Source organism: Ictalurus furcatus, chromosome 29 (assembly GCF_023375685.1).
Source record: "Ictalurus furcatus strain D&B chromosome 29, Billie_1.0, whole genome shotgun sequence".
NCBI lineage: Eukaryota > Metazoa > Chordata > Actinopteri > Siluriformes > Ictaluridae > Ictalurus > Ictalurus furcatus.
The window spans coordinates 15,277,818-15,300,886 of NC_071283.1; the positions used below are offsets into that span (position 1 = coordinate 15,277,818).

At 39.8% G+C, this 23,069-nt stretch overlaps 1 protein-coding gene across 1 annotated transcript in view; it reads left to right on the forward strand.

The window, feature by feature from the left end:
- ctnna2 (catenin (cadherin-associated protein), alpha 2) overlaps window positions 1–21,486 on the forward strand; it is a 293,809-nt gene extending 272,323 nt beyond the window's left edge. The window contains exons 13-18 of the mRNA XM_053619170.1: window positions 6,709–6,860; window positions 10,896–11,009; window positions 13,733–13,914; window positions 14,505–14,610; window positions 18,986–19,120; window positions 19,387–21,486. Of these exons, the coding sequence (XP_053475145.1) occupies window positions 6,709–6,860; window positions 10,896–11,009; window positions 13,733–13,914; window positions 14,505–14,610; window positions 18,986–19,120; window positions 19,387–19,674 (977 nt within the window). The 3' untranslated portion in view covers window positions 19,675–21,486. The remainder of the gene's footprint in view (window positions 1–6,708; window positions 6,861–10,895; window positions 11,010–13,732; window positions 13,915–14,504; window positions 14,611–18,985; window positions 19,121–19,386) is intronic.
- Window positions 21,487–23,069: the final 1,583 nt, after the last annotated feature.

Consider the following 23,069-nt stretch of genomic DNA (forward strand, 5'->3'; position numbering starts at 1 on the left):
TCCTGAGATTCTGAGTAATCATTCCCGAGTGTGTACTGATTATCGGTGTGTATGGCAATACCACTAATTGTATCTGTATCAGACTCAAACCTGAAGAAGGCGTGGCCTAAACTGGAAGGTTTTTTGTTGTTGTTGTTGTTATGTCCCCAGAAACACTGACAAAAACCCAGACATCAGCTACGTCACTCCAGTTCATAATTGGACTGTATTTTTAATCTTGCTAGCATAGTTTTATTTTTGGACCTGCCTACAATGTTTTCTAACGAATTTACTTGGTTCTGTTTCCTAAAATATGTAAACAGCCTAATTTAAACCACCGCCACCCTGACCAGGCAGTTACTAAGGATGAATGCTGGGAATGCATCGCACAGAACTGCATACGAATGTTAAAGTTAAATAATAATAATAATTCCTTAGATTTATGTAACGCTTTTCTAGACACTCAAAGCGCTTTACATTGTATGGGGGAAATCTGCTCAACCACCACCAGTGTGTAGCATCCACCTGGATGATGCGACGGCAGCCATAGTGCGCCAGAACGCCCACCACAAAGCATTCCCTGAAAACAAATATCAACTCAACTCAATATCAATATCAATAACTATTCTTGTATTTAATTTTAAATAAGCATCAGTCTACAAGAGCAAAAGATCAAGTGATGCTATGGCATTTGTTATAACCGAGTTCTTAATATCTTAAGATATCGTCCCCGATATGTCTGTAGTGTGACTTTAATAATGTCTCAGTATGCACAACTGAGAGTTCAATCATATATCTGGTCACAGGAGACAAGAAATTCTTTCTTAGAGAAAGGTCAAGGCTATCTAAACGGAGGGCTGACTTAAGCACCTCTCGTCTCCAAATAAAGAGTGGAAAAAGGGAACTTTTTTTCCTCACAGTAAGATACTTAATACTAAAAATATCCATATCCCCAATGTAAAGTGTAGACCTGTTTCATTCAAGTTAAAGAACATGCGACTTTTTTTGTATTTGTATTCAGTTACATTGCTACTACAGATGTTTATTTATTTATTTATTTATTTTATTTTTATTATTATTATTATTTTTTTACAAATCCTAGAATATTTCAGTGGATAACAGTTCAATCTTTCTAAAAATGTAGAACCGATTTGGAAAGGGAAACGTTTCTATTGGCCTATGATTCTACCTACACTGAAAAAAATGGAACATGTGGTCTGTTAGATTTAACAACAACAGCAAAAAAAAACATTACGTATGGTTTACATAAAAATCCTACATTTCTCATCAAAACATGATCTCATTGCTCATGCCGAACTCAATTTGAACAAGTTTCTAATTACGAGATTGAATTCTGTAACGCGAGCGTGATCAGTTCACGTAGTATTAACATAAACCAATTACATTATGAAATCTTGTGGGGATGTTGGCATTGACGGGTACTATAGTGTACTGTAGTATTTCAGTCGGCGTGATTAAAATGTGTATGGAAGAATAGTGCGGCGATAATGTGGCTGAGCTGGAGTTGATCCTCAGCTCAGGTGAGAGACTGGAGTTATTATCATTAAGGCTTTGAAAACATATAATCAAATCACGTTGGATGTCCGAAAACAAACAAACAAAAAAAAATCACTGTACTAGACCCTTCCAAGGTTCCAACTGGAGAACCCTTCTGAAATGTTAAATAGGTAAACCCAAATCATCATGTTCGAAGCAGCAGAAACAAAAAGATATTCCACAATAAGACTTTAGAGAGTTTAGAGGCATGGATCAACATGTATAATGCTGGTCTACAGGGCCACCATCAGGCTGGTGTAAAGTGCCCTAAGGGATCTGGATGGTGGGAAGGATTCTACTCCTGTCTACCAAATTTGGTGCTTCTACAACGTATGGCCATGGTTTAGCATTGTATTATATTGTAGATCCATTAGAAGAAGAAAAGAAATAAAAAGAAATAGGGCTTTCCTAAATGACTAGACTAGATTTGTTCTACACAACCTGTATATATATATTATATATACACATAATATATATATGAATATATATGAAAGATGGTGGTGGGGAAAAAACTGATGAAAGATGAATGAGCTTTAAAAGAAGCATATAAAAGCTTATTTTATATATAAACGCTCCAAAACTTCCAAAGAAAAGTTTTAAAAGGAACTGGACAGGCTTTGTGTAAAGCGAGTGGAAGAAAGCCAGACAGGAAGTCAGTGTGTGAGAGAGAGACTTCAGGTGCCACCTGTTGCTTCTTTTAAAGCTCATTCATCTTTCAGCATTTTTTTTTTCCCACCACCACCTTTCACACTCCATTGTCAGTTTGTGGAAGGCAACAATTTCGACTCTGATGGTCACCATGGCGAGCCCAAACATGCCACTGTCACAGGGAACACGGAGATTTCACTCCCGCTGTGAATCCAGTGCTTTTAAATTACACGCCATCAGAGCGTCTTGCTGATGAGAGAAAACAGCTTTTATCTCAGCTGCTGTTTTGTTGTAAAGAAAAAGAATAAAAAAAAGAAGCCCCAGCTGCCTCGTGATGTAGTGTTCGTGTCTCACGCAACTCCATTATTGTTTGAAATCAACTGCTGAGAGGCTGGAAAAATGAGAGAAGCGCCGCTGCGATGCTGACAGCGTTAGCGTGTGTGTTTGTGTGTGTTTGTGTGTGTGTGTGTGTGTGTGTGTGTGTGTGTGTGTGTTTTTCTTTTACAGTAAAACAAAGATGGAAGGAAATCACAGATCATGATGGCGCTTTGACTGAATACTGGATACTGATCGAACTATCTATCTATCTATTTATTTATTTATCTATCTATCTATCTATAGGCATTTCCTAAATGATTTGCTTTTGTTTTTATTTACATACTTTATTTCTTTCTTATTTACTTACATGTCTATTTACCTGCTTTGTTCCTGATTTACATGTCACCTTAGATGCCTATTTGCCTACTTTACTTCCTTATATACGTACCTCTTCATTTTTTTACTCTTGTATACTTGTCGCAAATGCGGACGCACGTTTAATAAAAGTTCAAACAAAACACAAAAGACACTAAGCACACGTGCACATGGAAAACAAATATAAAGTAATACTTAGGAAATGGGAGAGCACAACGTGACAGCCTGAGACAAACAAAGCCAGACAGCGAGTGCTGAGCAAGCCGTGACTTAGATACACACAGGATGAGAGTCAGGTGCGGGTGGTCATGTGACCGTGATGCAGAGGTGCAGTGGCAGATGGAAATATAGTCTATGGTCCCCTCTGGAGATTCATAACAATACTAATATTTACAACTTACAAGGTGGAAAAGAAAATTAAAGCTACTATCTGCCTATTTATCTCTTTATCTATTTCTCCCTATGTCTCTTTATTTCTAAATTGATTTTCTTCCCCATTTATTTACATAAGCCCTTCCGTCCTGCCATCCTCGCATCCTTCCTTCCTTTTTCCATCCTTCATTCATTCATTTCTTCCTTCCTGCATTCCTTCCTTCCTTTCTTCCTTCCTTCCTTCCTTTCTCCCATCCTTCCTTCCTGCCTTCCTTGCATCCTTTCTTCCTTTTTCCTTCCTTCATTCCTTCCTTCCATCCTTCCTACCTTCATTCCTGCCTCCCTCCCTCCCTTCCTTCCTTCCTTACAACCTTTCTTGTATCCTTCCTTCCTTCCTTCTTAAAACACTCAGAAATTCTACTTAAGCAGGTGTCTAACACGACTATATTCATGTTACTCACGTCGCCAATCCACGGCACCAGGCGATCATAATACTTAGCGTTAGGGTTATAATAATAAAAAATGATCCTTTTTTATTTAAATGTACTGACTTTTTTTATTATGTGCTGGCTTTTTGTCCAGTTTTCTCCCCTAATTTAGACCGATCTATCGGCAGCTTCCTCCAACACACATCGAGCTTTTGCTTGCTTGTGCATCATCATCACAGTAGAATGCTAACTCCCCTGCCTACGACCTCACGGCTCTCCCTGATTGGCTAGTGTTGCTCTGATCGACAGGGGCAGTGATGAGGTATAACCTCCAGCCAATTATGATTGATCCCAAGCTAACTGCTGCACACACACACACACACACACACACACACACACACACACACACACAGCATTGTAAAAAGTTTTTAAAGGATTGGGTTTTTTTCTTCAGAAGTCTCTAATTCTAATTCATGATGAAGGCTGAGTTTATAGCTGGACCTCACACACTGAAGCCAGTGTAGAGATTTACTGTTGAGGGAGTCCCACACACTCCATGTCACTTTGCAGCAGAAAAGTATGAAAAATGATATTATCAGGGCTTATTACAATCTAATGAGTAGCTAACATGATGCCTGAACTGCCATTTCACCGCCGGCTTCAGGCGAAAGAAAATAAACTGCTTCACTTAGTTCCTTCTCAACTAAGTGAAGGGGAAAAACGGGAGACCGAGTCCGGGCTAAAATAATAACTTTTACACAATACTGATGAGTAATAAGTGGGACGAGTAAGGAATAGAATAATACAATTATGAGTGACTGAGTGATGCGGAGAAGCAGAGTCCTTATTATTTTCCTATAACGACATGTCCTGGAGCGTTTTATTCCTTTTACACCACACTATTAACGTGACGTCACGTATCTTTATCATCCAGTTCCAAAATGCAGCTTGTCATCGTTGTTACTAAGAAACCACATGAAGGAGTTACAGCTTTGCCTCTGACGCTGGAGACTCCTTCCATACATAAACCTCTCCTTATTTTAATGAATCTTTACCTCATTAAAATTTTTTAAATCCACCATACAATTCCATGTGAATGAGTGCTGTTGCTATAGAAACAATAACATATTAATTTAAACCTGTGATTTGGAGCTGCACTGTCACAGCTGCTGTTATGATATGAAATGAATCACAAGTCAGAATCCAGAATTCAACAGATCTGTGGTGTAAATAATATTTAATATTTCATTAATAACAGTGTTAATAATACATTTACAGAATATTTCTTCCCTCCTGTTTCCCAGGGGAATAAATATGACATCGTACACCCATTTGAAACGCTTTGTTATCTATCGCTATGGGGAAATAAACAAAGACCAACATTCTTACCTAACCGAACTATGTTATCTTTTCCACGTTTCTGAGTTATTCCATTCTACACGAGTGAAAATACGACGTACAGATGGAGTTGACCGCCAAAGTGCAGCGATGACAAACCAAATATTGCTCGATCGCTCAACTCTGTCCTCTATACTGAGAATTATATACTGAAGGCGTGAACTTGTATTATAGTTCACTCTCATGTCATAGAAGTGTTTTCTAGTCTAGTGGTCTATTTGGCTGTGATTTTACTCCAGCTCGGGTAAATGGCACCTACAGTATCGTGGCTGTTTTTGTTCTCCGCTTTAAAACAAGTGTTTGAGGGATACACTGTCAGAACAGAGACGTATGAGGGACGAGTCAAACAAACAAAAGCAAATAAACAAACAAACAAAAACAAATCACAGGTCCTGCTATGCGTCATCTCCACGCAGCTGGGTGATGATCCTCAGAGAGAGCTAGTTTATAAAGAGCAGATTTCTTTACAAGCAAGCCTGTCGACAGTACAAAGCTTTAACCTCAAATCTAAAAAAAAAATGATTAAAAAAAAAGACAAACATATTATTTATACATATTATAAATCCCTCGTTTTCTCATAGTTCTTGTCCAACATTTGATTTTTCATTTTAAATATGACACTGTTCAAATCAAATGACAAATGACACTTTTATATTTTTACGACCGAAAGAAAGAAAGAAAGAAAGAAAGAGAGCACATTTGTACTTGAGCCATTTAAGTGGTTTTCAACAGTCCTGAAAGATCTATTAATAATTTAAAATGTCAGAGTTTTTTTATTATTATTATTATTACTTTTCTTTTTAAACCTACAGTATTAGCTGTGCTAGGTATAGCCTCTTATCATGAGCTGGCTCCATTCACAATAAACTTATTCCCAACACTATAGTCTATACGCCCGGCTTCCCTTCTTAAGTGCCGCTCCGAAGAACATGCTTTTAAAACACCTACTGTGAAAATCAGACTGCCTGCTCTATACCAGACTTGGAAAAAATATTCCGTTCTAGCGTAGCGCCTGTTTAATTTCTCGAAGCGGCTCCTCACCGCAAGCAGCTTCATTCACTGGGAGCTCCGAGGGAATGAATACTTTTTCTTTCTTTTTTTTTTTTTTTTTTAAAGGCTAAAAAGAGTTTTAGCTTTCTGTTGTGTGCTGTTAAGAAGTGTATGTTTTTATGGAGTACAGAGTGCATGTGTTATAAAGCCACTCTTAAAGGATGGAGATTAAGAAAAAGGATAAAAATGTTGTGCATTATGGGTCTGTGAATAAATCAGGAGGAAAACTGGAACACGTACGTGGGAGAAAACGGAGAATTAGGACATACGGTGTAAAGAGTTCATTAAAGAATCGCTTGTCACTACATTGATACAAAATGCTATTCATTAGCAGAGCTTGAACTTGAACACACAAAATATGTGGTGTTTGATCAGATCAGGACTTGGCTTATGGACTCTTGATGTGGTGAAGTGGATAATGAGTGGACAAGAAGCTGATATCTTCTCTTCTTGTCGTTGCTATGGCCATATCTCCAGAGCTCTTAATCAGATCTGAACAGATTTCGAAATATTTAGACCATTTGCATCTCTTACGTTCTTTTCCATGTTCTCTCTCTCTCTCTCTCTCTCTCTCTCTCTGCAGTGATGCCCCGCTTCGCCGAGCAAGTGGAGGTCGCCATTGAAGCTCTGAGCACCAGCCCGCCTCAGCCCTTCGAGGAGAATGAGTTCATTGATGCCTCACGTCTGGTCTACGACGGTGTGCGTGACATCAGAAAAGCCGTCCTCATGATACGGGTGAGCATACATAAGCAGCGATGCTATATATTATATAATATACCTATAACACTATATAACGCCTGAGCACATGACCATCACGTTATAATTTTAGTACAGATCCAAACATTTTAATCCGCACTTAGTGATAACACTGAATCGGATTGTTTGCCGCACATTTGAGGAAAAAAAAACAAAACAAAAAAACTTGAGAATGATGACTTCGGAGGATCATAGCAATGAATAAACACACAAAATGAGCCAGTTATTTATCCCCAGCACTGATAATGATCTTGAAAAAGAAAAAAAGAAAAACCAGGACTAATTTCACCCCATCGAACAAAAGCAACTAAATTATTTTTCAGTAACAGCTGGCGTACTGTAATAATACAATAACGACGCCGCGGCACCTCCATTTACCCGGCGTACATCTGGTCCTGTAGCACTTAATGACTTCTACATATGGTATAATGTGTTTTAGACACTGATATATTTTATAAGATAATTCTATTAGTTATAGAAGTATTGGCTTTGAAAAAATACCCATACATATAATTACAGTAATGTGTATGCATAATTGATTATCATGTATATTCAGCCTCTGTTATAAATTATTAGAAGTACTAGTAGTAGAAGAAAAGAGAGGAAGAAGAAGAAGGACAAGAAGAAGAAGAAGAAGAAAGGAGAAAAAAATGACTTGCACAGTAATTCATTATCCTGGCTGTGACTGTGAAGGAAATGAATTCCTGCTAGGAATTTAAAATCGCTGCTTTCAAATTTAAAACGTGCCAAAAATACTTTATTTGCATGCAGCTTGGTATCTGACGTGATGATCTGTAGCGCTGCCTATGGTGTCATAACACATCAATTCCACTTCCTGAGGGTCCATCAATGCACTTTACATCAGATCTATTCCCTCCGATAAAAAGGGGCTTATAGAGCAACATAACATCACGTTATGTCACTGCACTACATTTATATATTTATACATATATATATCTATATGAACTATAACTCATTTGGTTTGGAAACGTAATGCATTAAACACATTTATCGCACGTTATAGACCATTCATAATGCCTTATAGATGCCTTATACATACACTGTGTTGTAATGCATTCTAAACTCTTTCAGATAGAGTAACTGTAGTAGAAGCTGTACTTCATTATAATATACTCCATTGGTTTCTTGGAACCTTTACAATGCATGGTGTACTCGCACTGTATGATAAATATGTTTAGAATGTTTTATACACCATAAATAAGAAGTTATTTTCTGTATAAATGTCCATAAGATGACTTTATGTTCTTATGAACATATATTATAATGTGTTATGTAGCCTGACATTATGAAGTTGTATATTTAAGCTGTATAAAGTGTGTTTATAACTGAGGGTTATATTGTTATATTAATTTGTATTGTGTTTTTATCTGTGTGTAATGCCTTTCTTGAATAAGCCTGTACAAATGTATATAAAGCATTATAGTAAGGTGTACTTTAAAAACCTCATTTAACCTGTTGGTGTATTTTTAGTCAGATCCATAACTATTGGCTCGGTTGCTAAAGATGTTGTGGTTCATTGAAGTAAAATTATTCTTAATGCTTGTACTTATACTTCACACTCGTTTCCTCCCCCAGTCCAAAGCCATGCCTTGTAGGCTGATTTGGCATTTCCAGATTGTCCGCAGTGTGTGAATGTGTGTGCGATTGTGCCCTGTAATGGGTTGGCACCCTGTCCAGAGTGTCCTCTGCTTCGTACCCTGAGTCCCCTGGGATAGGCTCCAGGCTCCCCGTGACCCCGTGTAGGATAAGCAGTACAGAAAATGGATGGATGGATGGATGGATGGATATATTTCAAAGGTTAAGGATGCTCTGAATGTAACTAGGCATTATTACAGAATGATAGTAGAGCTACATCAGTTGCCTTTTCATCAACTCCCACGAACACAACAGAAGAACCGTCACATACCATGCAGATGAAGAGAATGTTGTCAGGAAGTACAGGAAAGATGAGCTGCAGATTGGCAGTGAGCAGGAGAAGCGGAGGATAATTAAGCAGTGTAGATCTGCTTTCTGCAGAGAAAAGACACTCTCGGCTCGTTTGTCAAGCCTGACTGGTTGGGAGCTGTCCTGCTACTGCCCGCTAAACCCTTTAGCATCGCTGTTTAGTAGCCAGACTGCTTTGTTTTTCTCTCAGCTCTTGTATTTTGTTGGTCTCTGTTCCTTATGAAGATGATGACAGCATGTCAGCTCACATTCACACATTAGTATGGGCTCTACAAAGCTCTAGCACACAGAGATTTCGATCAGATTCAGCTGAAAATGTGATTTGATCGTCATTTTTTCCTTATATTAATATGGAGCCTGTCCCAGGGAGCATCGGGCACAAGGCGGAGTGCCGGTCCATCGCAGGGCACAACCACATTCACACACTACGGACACTTTGGACATGTCAGTCAGCCTACCATGCATGTCTTTGGACTGGGGGAGGAAACCAGAGTACCTGGAGGAAACCCCCGCAGCACGGGGAAAACATGCAAACTCCGCAAGCACAGGGCAGCGGTGGGAATCGAACCCCCGACCCGGAGGCGAACATGCTAACCATTAACCACCGTGCGCCTTTAAAAAGAACATCTAAATCTGTAAATAAACACTCTGAAACGAAAATAAATAAATAAATAAAACAAATCCAGTATTATTCGGTGCTCAGGAAAGGAGGAAAAAAATATTTCTACGTACTGGAAACTGCAAGGGTTTCTAATCATTTAAGCTCATGATTGATAGAACAAGAATGAAAGGACTTTAATATTGATTTCAGGCGCCACTGTTTCATCCAGTTTATCCCTGTAGTTTGTCTATTACTGGACAGCATCTAGGCTTTAAGCCTGGTTGATCTAGAGGGCGGAGGGTGCTGATGCTACATCTTCAGAGTTGCAAAAGAAAAACATTTCATTCACTGTATGATGTGATATTACGAGGGAATTTCTGGTTACAGTGCACACACTTACACAGCGCGAGGAGGAGTTTTAAGAAACAATGATGTAAGTCGCTTGAAACCGGAGTGGTGTGAATTATTGATGGCGAGCTGTCTGTTCGAATAGCTGGCATGTCTTTAGGAGTGTTCACAGCTCCTTTTTTGTTCGGAGACATGCACTAGGCGTTCACAGTGTTCATACTGTCAGTATACACATGCAGAATAGAAGAGGACATGTAAGACACATTAAAATACATATACAAATAAAAGGTTTGGTAGATAGTTGTGATATTCTACATATATGTAAGTATTTCAAAATGTTTCGAAATTAAACGTGAATCCTTGTTGTAGAATAGAAGTCCGTTATCCTTCATGAAGGTAAAAGGTATCTTTTAGGATTATTATTATTATTATAAACTTTTTTTGCATGTTTAAGATGCATGGCATGCTCAGAAATTCCTGAAACCTGTCAAAAGTTTGGATGCAGATCTGGCCCTGAGGCTCAATAGCGCTCGCATTTACATGTATGGCATTTAGCCATGACTCCTTTATATATCTGAGCAGTTGAGGGTTAAGGGCCTTGCTGAAGGGCCCAGCAGTGGCAGCTTAGAGGCACTGGGATTTGAACTCATGACCGTCCTATCAGATGCCCAACATCTTAACCACTGAGCTACCACTACCTCGGCGTAGCCATTATCTCTACCCTATGGGAGGTCAGATATTTTGGAGTTTATGTATTTTGACAGATTTTAAATACATATTTTAAGTTATTCATTATATTTAAAGCAAATTTGGTCAGCATGATGTAGAGATATCTTATACAACGTTGCCATCGATTAACATGTCACACCACACGGACAGGAAGTGTGACATGATTCCACTGTATGTCATGCAATCTTTCATGTATATGTTTACTGATGTGGCACAGTAACATACACATTCCAATACTGACTCATCAAAAAGCAGACTTTACTGCATCCTTGGTGATTGGGCCCATCAGTCGCTTCTTGCAGCTATGTTTTGGCTTATGTTAGGTTTGGGGCTTTGTAATAAAACTATGTTTGCTTGTGTTTTCTCTCCAGACCCCTGAAGAGCTGGAGGATGACTCTGACTTTGAGCAGGAAGACTATGACACACGTAGCCGTACCAGCGTCCAGACCGAAGACGACCAGCTCATTGCCGGCCAGAGTGCAAGGGTGCGGCCCCTTTGACTAGTCTTCCCCTTTGAGTTTTATTTCTATAGTGCTTTTAAAAGTAGATATTGTCCCAAATGAGCTTTACAGAAATGTCGGTGTACTGTCGATTTAGATTCCTATTGAACAAGCCAACTCCGTCAGACGACATGAGGAAGAAACATTGATAGGAACCAGATTCAACAGAGAACACTCGATAGTGAATAGTTTGACCCGATGGTTAAACATCCTGGGAAAAGTCCTGGGATGAGCATTAGACAGTCGATATGATTACAGCAGCAGTTCTTCAGTGCAAATCAACAGTCTCCAGCTGAGATTTTTAGGGCCTCCACAACAGCATTGTTGTGTTTTAGAACATGAGACAGTTTGTCCATTATCAACCTGTATTCCGTTTCGTCAACATACTGCAGACCAAAACAATGATGACCGCAGGCGAGATTGTGTTTCAGTGACGAAGTCATGCAGATGGAATGCTGTGTAAAAGAGTGGAGGTAGCTTGCAGCTGACCTCAAATGTTCTGCATGAAAGCATTACTTTAAATACCATTTTCTTTCTCCAAATCTCAATCAGATGCTACGTTCATGATCGGATATGAATGCGGCGTTGGGTTGGGGAGCAGAACAGCAGGTTTGGTGTTCTAAACCTGCAGTTGTTCATAATGAAGGAAATGTGTGCAGATGCAAGACTGGAACTGGTTTATGCCTTCCCACTTCAATAGAAACGGATGACTTCCCTGAAATAGTAACGCCAAGAGTAACAATATACAATGGCATGATCTTAACTCGGGTTGAACGAATTCTGGATGGTGACTGTTGTCACTGTTGTTCGCTGGAATTTTATGTAGCTGGACTGACCTGCGATCTAGAAACGAAATTGTTCAAGCCAGAAAAATGAAACGCACACACATACACGTAGCTGTACAGGTTTGTCCGTGTTGGGGATGTTTTTTCTTCACATTCACAAAAAAACGTAATATTACTTGCGCCCTGACCTGCCCGTGCACAACCAACGCTCTCCCCATTTCCTCTGTGGTTGTGTAACACCTCTGACCGGTCAGCTTTAAAAATCACACACCAAACCTCTGGACAATTTCCTTCGAATAAATCATATTTAAAGGAGCTCAAAGGCTGGGTGAAGAGCGCACGCGTTTCTAATCCGAGGGCAGAACCGCAAGCAGTTGATGTGAGTGTGTGTTGGCGTGGTTTTGTATGAGGAAGGATTTGCCGGCATGCTAAGCTCCTAGACCCTGCTCTTGTTATCGTCGAGCGGGAAGAGGGATTTGGGTTAAATGAATTCTGAAGTAGGATGAGGAAGAAAAGCGGTTGCTCATAGCATCATATCTTCCAGACTCCACGTTCGTCATTCGGCCTGGCTATTGCTAAACACTGTTCAACAACTTTAAAACACTTAAAAAGGAAAAATCTCTTTTGTAGATGGTAAAATTGTAAAGCTTTCAGGCTGCTTGGAATATCAGCTCTCCGTCAATCAATACTAAATTCATGAATAACTGGTGACGAATACGGTGTCTCTCTTGCTGGTCCTTCTAAAACCCATTATCATGACAGATCCCAATTCAGAATGGGTGCTGGAGATGTATAAATAAAATACTGGAAGGAATTTGCCAACCACTAGACATTTTAAACTCAATTAGCTCTACTAAACAGAAATAAACATTACTCATTGCTCCAGTTTGTTTGTGACACTTCATTTGCCAAAGCATACTTCAACATCAACACAAAAATGGTTTAGTGACCACAAAATCAAGATCCTGCCATGGCCATCCCATTCCCCTGACCTGAAACCCATAGAAACCCTGAAGAGGAGAGTCCACCAGCGTGGACCTCAAACTCTGAAGGATATGGAGAGGTTCTGTATGGAGGAACCGTCTCCGATCCCTCGCCATGTATTCTCCAACCTCATCAGGCGTTTTAGGAGAAGACTCAGAGCTGTTATCTTGGCAAAGCGAGGTAGCACAAAGTATTGACTAAAAGGGCGCCAGTAATTGTTACACACCTATACCTAGCAAATATATTATTTTTCATTGGGATAAACCTGTGTTGTGTTTGCAATTGTTTGATATCCACAAGAGCAGAGTATTTTTGTGATGTTTTTTTTAAAAGGTTAAACAATAAAGACAATTTTTCACAGCCTTCTTTGCTCATATTTACCAAGGGTGCCAATATTAGTGGAGGGCAATGTATATATATATATATATATATAGTGTCTTGAACTTTAACATTTTGAATCTCTCACACACACACACACACACACACACACACACACACACACACACACTTTGCTCTTTTACCTCTTTCACCTTTTTGACAGAGCGCTGAACAAATGCATAATTCATTGACTGGTGTAAGTGAGGTAATTATACATTTATCTTACAAACACTATTGTCCCAATGACCTTGCAAAGAAAAAAGATTAATGCCTCTTCAGACCTCTTGAAAATTGCTATGGAGGGAGAATTTAATACCCTAACAGAGGGCCAAAGAATTGGATTGGCTCTTTATGAGTCCGGGATGTCATTGGGGTTCCAGAAGGTCCTCCTATGTGATTAAGTGTTAAGTTTAAAAACTTTATTCAACATCATTTTAAATGGAGTGAAACAATGTCACTCTTTTTTTTTCCCTAGTGACACTTTTTTTTTTTTTAACAGAGAAGCACAGCTGAAAGAATCCTGCCTTCATTTTCACTATATATGTTTTTTTTCTGTCTCAGGCCATCATGGCCCAGCTCCCACAGGAGGAAAAGGCGAAGATCGCTGAGCAGGTAGAAAGCTTCCGGCAGGAGAAGAGCAAGCTAGACGCCGAGGTGGCCAAGTGGGACGACAACGGCAATGATATCATCGTGCTGGCCAAGCAGATGTGCATGATAATGATGGAGATGACAGATTTCACCAGGTACACACACACAGCAGTGAAATATTCAATTACACTACAGTACTGTTGATTTCTGAATTCTGACTGATCAGATGGTCTCAACAGCAGGTTAATATCAATGCGTTATCTTTTCTATAGTAACACCTTATTCACGGGGACTTTCTAGATAACACGACAAGCTGAGATTTTGTCTTATTAACTTCAAGAGAGAAAAAAGATAGGCTGGTGAGGGAACGTGAGAAAGTGAGAACAAGAACTAACTTGTTTAAGAGACATTCCACAATGCTAAATACTCATTGGAAAATTGCTGATTAAACACTTTGAGACATGCTGTTATTGGAGAGTAATGTCGCCACGCTAACTCTCCTTCATAGCAAACTGGGTCATTCTTAAAGTATTGAGGACTGCATAATATCTTTCATGTTCCAGCCAAAAACTGCAGATCTCAGCAGGTTCAAGGTTCCAAGATTCTTCTATTCCCCTCTCCATCTGCTTTCTCAGTGTGTGAGTGAAGGATTGTCTAGCCTTCACCCGAGCGCTCAGGAAACTTGATGCTTGTTGCTTTGATGCTGATTCAGAAGTAATGCAGTAATTTGTTGGTGTGCTCACAGGGGAAAAGGCCCACTGAAGAACTCATCTGATGTGATCAATGCTGCCAAGAAGATCGCAGAGGCCGGATCCAGAATGGACAAACTGGCCCGAGCTGTGGCCGACCAGGTGAGAGATAAACAGCATTAACGCTTCGATTTTTTTAACAAGATCAGACCCAAACAAGAAGCCACACGACTTCTACTTCATTCTCGACCACCATGAGAGACAACAGCCATTTACACATTTACAGCTGTAAAATGTGAAGAAATGTAAATCATTGAAAACCTCAATAACAGAGGGATTCAGCTAAAATGTGTAAAAGCCTGATTACATAAAATTCCTCATTTACAAAGCTCCAGATAAGCAACTAAGCTTTTAATCTATAACCATTAATAATTAGTTTGTGGTTATAAATTTTAGACTTTGAAGTGGTTGTTTTGTTTCGTTATAGTGCTTTTAACTAGTGTCTACCTTTTTCATTTTGTTTATTTATTTATTTATCTATTTTGAAGCCCTGTGGCTGGTTCACTAATCAGACTGGAGAGTGTAAATAAAATGAAAAAATCAGTGAAAATCTGAAAATTCTCCCCTTTTGGAGCCTGTCTGTTGCGCTGCCTTCAGATATATAATTTATATGATCACTCAGAGAAGAGATCATGTGTTTATTTTTTTTATTTATTTTTTTTTTAAAGCATGGTTCAGGCTTAAAAAAGTGGTCACCGAGACAGACCAGCAACCCACGTGATCAGAACGTGAACAGTAGAATTCCGGTTCGTTGAAGCACCGTGTTTGTGCAACAGCAACGTGGTCATAACAATTTACACAACTTACGTGGGAGGAAAAGCAGCAAGGGTTAGCGTTAGGGGTGAGGTTAGCATTCGTAGCTTTTCTTGCTTTTTTGTAGTTCAAATTGTGTGACATTATATGTGTGACCAATCAGCAACATGCAGCCACGCCTCGACTAGCATTACTGTTGGTACTGATCATGAGCAGGAAACAAATACATCCATCTAGAACTTTTTGTATTGAACTGATGGTTGATGGAAAAGCACAGGTCCAGGTAGCAAGTACCAACAATTTTGGTACAGTTGAAACATAAAGGATCCTTTTGAGATTCTGAGGGATGCCTAGAATTCCTGGTGGTCTGTAGCTGTCTGAAGCTGTACCTCATCAGTAGATGGGCTGTGAAAGAGTGTGAAGGGGAATGGGATCAAACCCCAGTGCCTCCTTTTAATTGAATTAGCACCTCGAAGGTGTTGCGTTCATTATCAAATGAGCACCTTCTCGCTAATGCACTGACAGCCCCTTTTTAATATCCAATCCATCACGCCAGCTGCTTGGATGACAAAGGCTCGGAGAACAAAAGTGTCATAAAGAGTGAGTGATGGTCCATACGAACGCATCGCCGGTGTGCCGGATCAGCCGTTCGTCATCGTCTGTGGCCACGTTTTGGAAGAAACTGCTGAGTCATTGCTGGCCCAGTGACACGCTCTGTTAGCTGAACTTGTGAGATATTTCTTTTCCCTTAGATAAAGAAAAAAAAACATACTGCTGGAAAGGCGAAGTGGATCGTCTTGCTGATGGGGGAGTAATCTGAGTGCTGGACAGTGCCAAGCACAAAATGAGTGTTTCACTCACTCCAACACGGCAGACTTTCAGCTCTCTGATAAGAGAGCAGGATTCTGGATCTGTGCATACCTCTTTTTTTTCCCTCCTGGCAGATTTCAGCCATATTTGTAGACGAAGCCAAACAGGTGGCTTGCATGCCTCTCATCAAACCTTTCTCTCTGCTAGAAAGCATTTACATTTTACAGCCATCTGGTCGTAGTGTGGGGTCGGGATTCATAGAGAATGTGGACATACGTGTTGAGGCCGGTTTGATACTTGCATGTCAAACATGGTCACTAAATCAACGACCGAAACTGACAGTGTAATTTGTTATACGAAAGATTCATCTTCTTACTGGCTCTTGGTCAAGGAACGAGTGAATGTTTTGGTGAATGGGTATTTTCTCATATACAGCATTTAGTGTGTTTGAATGGAACCCACCAAGGTGTTGCTTCACCTTGGCATGGCTCTTAGAGCAGGTGAGAACACAGCAATTGCACAGGTCTGTGAGCATTTCAGTGGTGGCTTGGCAGGGCAGTGGTGGCTTGACGGTTAAGGCTCCGGGTTACTGACCGGAAGGTGGGGGGTTCAAGCCCAAGTACTGCCGAACTGCCACTGTTGCAAGACCTGTATCATGGCTGACCCTGTGTTCTGACCCCAACCTCCTGACATGCTGGGGTATGTGGAGAAAAGAATTTCACTGTGCATGTGTATAAGTGACCACTAAAGACTCATTATTTGAGCAAGGTGATCTCTGAACACTTCCAACTGGTGACAAAATGAAAGAATCTGAATTGATTCAACTGGAAGAAGTGAATCAATCATGCCACGTACTGTAAGTTGGTTGTTGTTTTGTTTTTTGTGAGCTGCCATAAATGTACCACGAATCACAAATTGAGCCAAAAGACAGAGCTAAGCAATGTAAGTTGCTCAAGTCTTGTCAAGCCCTCCCCCAAGCCCCTAACCTTGCTGGTTCTTGGACCAGCAGCAATTTGGTGGTTTAACATTTAAGTGTGGATCAAGGATTAGGCACCTTGTTGGAGAAATTATGGTATGTGTGAAGTTATAGAAATGTTGGAATTTGGAAAAGAATACAAAGTACGTGGGGTGTGTATACTGACACATACATATTCATCTCAAGTGCCTGACCAGGTATTTTTCTTGAATAAAAGTGCTTGTATCTTTCTCATTTGTAAGTCGCTTTGGATAAAAGCGTCTGCTAAGTGAATAAATGTAATGTAAATGTAAAAGTGATTGAACATGTTCTCTGTCTTAAATGCTACAGTAATAACAGCATTTAACGGCTACCACCCACTGCTTCTCACATACATTTACTCTTTGTCTGACCTTTAACACCTCTGATTAGCTATAATGTGACGTAGTGTTAGTGACTACGTGTCTGATTCAAGCACTGATGTGTTGAATTAATTAATAACCACTCACAAACTGTTTGCTTCAAGTTTGCACTGTTAAATATTAATGGAAGAAGGCAGTAGAAAGGTGTGAGTCAGATAGTGCTTTTAGACATGACTAGTTAAAGGGCTGAAATCATGTTCATGAAGCAGAGATGTCATTAGTGTGGCACTTTTTTATTCTTCACCTGTCTAGTGTACGATATTCAGACTTCATTTATAGATGGCCAGGGCACTGCGTGGTCCCTAAAGCGCTGCATGAATTGAATTAGTTCAAACTCGAGCTCTGTGAAATCCCAAGAATACATCCTGGGTCAATGTATGAGGGATTATTCTAGGTTCATGGCTACAAAAATGATCACTTTGTTTTGGTGCTAACTGAAGTCCGCAAGACGATAAAAAAAAACCCTTTATTAAACCCTATACCCTGCTTTTAAATTCCAGCTAGCATTTCCAAAACAATAACTCCTTAAAATAAAACCTATTCCACCACAACCATAAAGTAAATTATTATAGATCTTGTTATAAATGCAAAGAAATACCCAGATGTCTTCAATGTATAGCAAAAACAATAGAATTGGCCTTTTGTTCCAAGACTTTTGGAGGGGACTGTATTTTTAACTGGTTCAGTTGGGTTACAGAATGACATTGGCATGGTCTATGCTTGTGATACTAAGTGACTTACAGAACTGTATAACAGTATGACATGTTTATAGGTGGAATTAGAAAGAAATGCAGCAAAACAGGTTTGTTTCCACACTTTGTAGTGCAGAGGGAGTGAGGGAAGTGCACATGCACTCATTTATATTTGGAACAAATGTGATGCTTATGCATGATTTCACCTGTAAGAATGACATTCCTGAAACACAGCTGAGCTTGTCATATCGTGTCACAGATATAGACATTAGTTCCTTTGTAGTGTAAAACAGAGGGAGGGAAGTATGTGTGTGTGTGTGTGTGTGTGTGTGTGTGTGTGTGTGTGTGTGTGTGTGTGTGTGTGTGTGTGTGTGTGTTCATTTGGAATAAAACCAAGCCAGAGTTGTCACCCTTGCTGAGTTTCTGCTTGATTCCACCCACAACAATGTCATTCTGTAACATAGCAGAAGAGGTCTTGTAGTGTCATAAATATTTCCACATATCATAGTGCAAAGGGAGTGAGGGAAGTGTGTACAGACTCAATTTTTTATTTGGAACAAGGCCAAGCCGGAGTCTCTGTGATACTTATACATGATTCCACCTGCAAGTATGTCTTTACTGTAACCCAGCTGAGCAACGCATATTCATTTGGAACGAAACCAAGCCTGAGTCATCACCCTTGCTGTGTTTGATTGCTTGCTCAATTCCACCCATATTAATGTCATTCTGTAACCTGCATCACACGCGCACCGAGCAGTTGTTTTGCACTGTGAAGTGAAGGCTTGATTTTGTTTGAAATTTGGAGCTAGTCCAGATCTAAGTGTCTTCCTTTAACTGTGTTGCAGTGTCCTGATTCAGCTTGCAAGCAGGACCTGCTGGCTTACCTGCAGAGAATTGCCCTCTACTGCCACCAGCTCAACATCTGCAGCAAAGTGAAAGCCGAAGTCCAGAACCTCGGAGGAGAGCTCATCGTCTCAGGGGTACATTCCCGCAATATCAGCACCAACACAATACATAAACAATACAGAAGCAATCGAGACAGAGGGATCTGGACTGGTGAAAAGGCTGCTGCAGCTTTTTTTTTTTTCCAACAAATTGAATTGAATGTTGTTTGCATTGATTTTTAAGTCATTACCAGCTAAGCTAGTGTTACACCGCACTGAAGTGCACACCCTAAGATGTGCTGAGGGAAGGTGAAATAAAACCCACAGAAAGTCATCTGACTTTGCTCTCTTCTCTCTTTCAGCTGGACAGTGCTACATCCCTCATCCAGGCGGCCAAAAATCTGATGAATGCCGTGGTCCTGACTGTCAAGGCCTCATATGTGGCTTCTACCAAGTACCAAAAGGTGTATGGAACAGCAGCAGTCAATTCTCCCGTAGTGTCATGGCGCATGAAGGTTCCGGAGAAGAAGCCACTTGTGAAGAGGGAGAAGCCTGAGGAGTGTCAGACCCGTGTGCGCCGAGGCTCGCAGAAGAAACACATCTCACCTGTCCAAGCCCTCAGCGAGTTCAAGGCCATGGACTCTTTTTAATTCTACAGGTGACAAGTAAAAAGTTCCAAGGATCCAACCCCTCAAACTCTTCAAATTCCTCCTGACTTTTCCCTCTATCTCTATTCTTTCTTGCCCGTCTCCTGTTTGCAGCGTCCTATATCCCGTTCCACATAGAGGCAAAGGTGTTGCTGTGGATACACTCAATTTTCTTTCTGGACAACAAAGTGCATTGCACCACAAATCCGAGACATGTGGAGGAGAGGGGCATGTGTTTACTCTTGGAGCTTCAGTGCCATTCCTGTGGTGTTTCTTAGTTACCAGTGTTTACTACTGACTAGCCTGACTAGCCATATTTACACAGATACTTCTGCTGACATCCCTGCATGGCCACAACTTAAATAAGGCATAGGAATGAGATAATTAAGTCGAGGGAACAAGATAAATAAGTCATGGTCATGACTTAGTAACAAGAGAAAATGAGATAGTTACATCATGGTAACAACTGCATAACTCAAGGGAATAAGATAATTATGTTGTGGCCTTGTTCTCTCAAGTTATGTAGTCGTGGTCATGACTTACTAATCTCATTCCCTCTTGTTATGGCCGTGGCTTACTTATCTCGTTCTCTCAAGTTACAAAATAACGGCCATGGCTTAATTATCTTGTTCTCTCGAGTTAAGATGTTGTGGCCATGACCTAATTATCTCATTCTATCAAGTTCCAAATCCATTGTATTGGCTTTATTATCTCCTTCTTTCATGTTACAAAGTCATAGCTATGACTGAATTATCTCACTCTCACAAGTTACGTTGCCATGGTCACAACTTAATTATCTCATTCCCTTGAGGTACCAAGTCATGGCCATGACTTAATTTTCTTATTCTCTAAAGTTTCATAATTGTGGTCACACCTTAATAATCTCGTTACCTCATGTTACAAATTCATGGCCATGACTTTAGCTCATTCTTTCAAGTAACAAAGTTGTGGTCATGACTTAATTATCTAATTTCCTCATGTTACAAATTCATGGCCATGACTTTATCTCATTCTTTCAAGTAACAAAGTTGTGGTCATGACTTAATTATCTAATTTCCTCATGTTACAAATTCATGGCTATGACTTATTTATCTTGTTCTCTTGAGTTATGAATTTATGGCATCAACTTAGTTATCTCGTTCTGTCAAGTTCTTAATTCTTAATTCTTTCATTCCCTTGCGTTATGAAGTTGTGGCCATGGCTTAATTATCTTGTTCTCTCAATTTTTTTTAAAATAGGGATGTCACAGGAAAGAAAATAATATATGGTGCCGTAGTCGACAGCTCTAACTTTTGAAGCATCCTGAAGCTCCTAACTTTGACTGAACTTTTGAAACTCAGTATGGCTTGTAGTGTTAGAAATAAGTTTAAAAAAAAATTATTTGTCCCCATGATCAATGATCCACATATTCCACATGGTGACATGACGTACAAGGTTTTGCCATTTTATTTAATTATTATTGCATCACTAACTATTACAGCCTGGTTGGCCATGGTGTTGAAAATGATACTAGAAATGGACCGAGTTGACTAGTTGTGTGGTTTGCGCAGAGAATAAGTAGAATCCTGCATATCTTTATAGTCACAGTTCTCTAATAAACCTTGCAACTGTGTTCCCGAGCCTGTTTCTGTTTTATTTTTAACGCGTAATTATTCCGTACAAACTCGTCAGTTATTATGAAAGGTTTCGATTTATTACTCATAGAAAGAATAAATAAAGAGTGAGTGCTCTTAATATATTATGTAGCTGAGAAGAACGTTTCAGTTCTGCTAAAATCATAAAACCCAGAGCTGTTTCAATTTCAGCAAGGAGCTCAGGTGTGTAAAGATATAATTTGACACTCAGAAAAGTCAGCCGACTGCATTGTGTTCACCTCATTAATATTCATACTGGTTTTTTTTTTTAAGCAAGTCAGAAATCTTCATCCTTTGGCTTCACCCTTACTCAAAACACTGATTGAGATAGCGCCAGGTAAAAACAGCTGTTTTCCACGTGTCTTGCTGAACCAGGGAACAAAATCTTGACAAGCTCCTCATCAGCCGGGTCTCGGTAAAACGATGTCGAGCTGATGAAACCCAAAAGCAAGCGAGTGCATGAAGGAGTGTGGTGTGACCTCGGGTGGAGTGCAGTGCGACTGAAGCCGCCTCTGCTATTCCTCTGGGTTTAGCACAGTGACTCGTACCTAATGAAACTCATTACAGCCGGATTACCCAGGAGGTCGCTGTGGCAATACTCCTACCTGCCATTTACCTTAATTAAAATCCTTCCTTTAAAAACCGCAGCTTTGCTGGAGGACGGGGGAATTAAAGTGGGATGGCAGCCAAGAACTCTTCAGGACCAGGCCTGTCATGATTATTAAGTTTTACCTGTCATATAAATAATTGCGAGTGATTCAATAATCTTTCCCGTTCACCTTATGCTACAGTTATACTGGAGGTCTAATAGTAGTAAAGATTGGACTAATAAATTTTGGACATTGAACATACATTTTTTTGTTAAATTGAAAAGAGAAAAAAAAATCATTTAATAAGTTGTATTTAGCTATTATTAGGTGCTAAGCACTGAATTTGAGCAGGGGCCCCATTCTAATGTTTTCTTCTTCTTCATATTCTTGTTCTTAATATTCTTATTCAGTGGTCAAATGCTGAAGTTTCATAGGCACCCTAATGTTATTCTGCCTTTTCTTATTATTGTTCTTCTGCTTCTGGTTAGGGTGTCTATGGTAGTCCATAGAACTGTCTGGTAAAAAGTTGTGAAATTTGGGACTTTGTGAATCTAAGGGTCTAAGGAACATTCTGTCCAGTTTTGGGACATGTTGGGACAATGCTTTACCACCACCATCGGGTCAAATTTGGGCCTAATTTGGAAGCAAGTTTATGGTCATAACTTTTGAACCATGTGTCCAAAATTTTAAATTGCCTGGTTCAACACACCCTATGACATTTCTGTTTAATTAGATTTTCCGCCATCTTGGATTTTGTCAAAAACTCTTTTTTGCTACTCCTCCTACAAACCTTGTTCTATCCATACCAAATTTGGCACACATCATCTTCCAAGTAAGCCTCACAAAAATTATCAAAAGAATTTTGCATACTCCAAATGGTTTGCCTGAAATGGGCCAATGAATCTGACAGTGGAGCCACCAAACAGGATATGAGGCTGTATCTCAGCAATAACTTTGAACACTGATATAAAACATGGTAGGCATGTTCAGGACCATGACCTGAGGCTATGCAACAAATTTTTTTGACAGTACCACCTACTGGTCAAAAGTTACAATAACAAGCCAAAAAATGCTTATATGTAACTGCCATTTTTGCTACTCCTCCTCTAAATTGTGTCCAATCTTCATCAAATTTGGCTCACATCATCTTGGGCCCTGTCTGAACAAAGGTTTC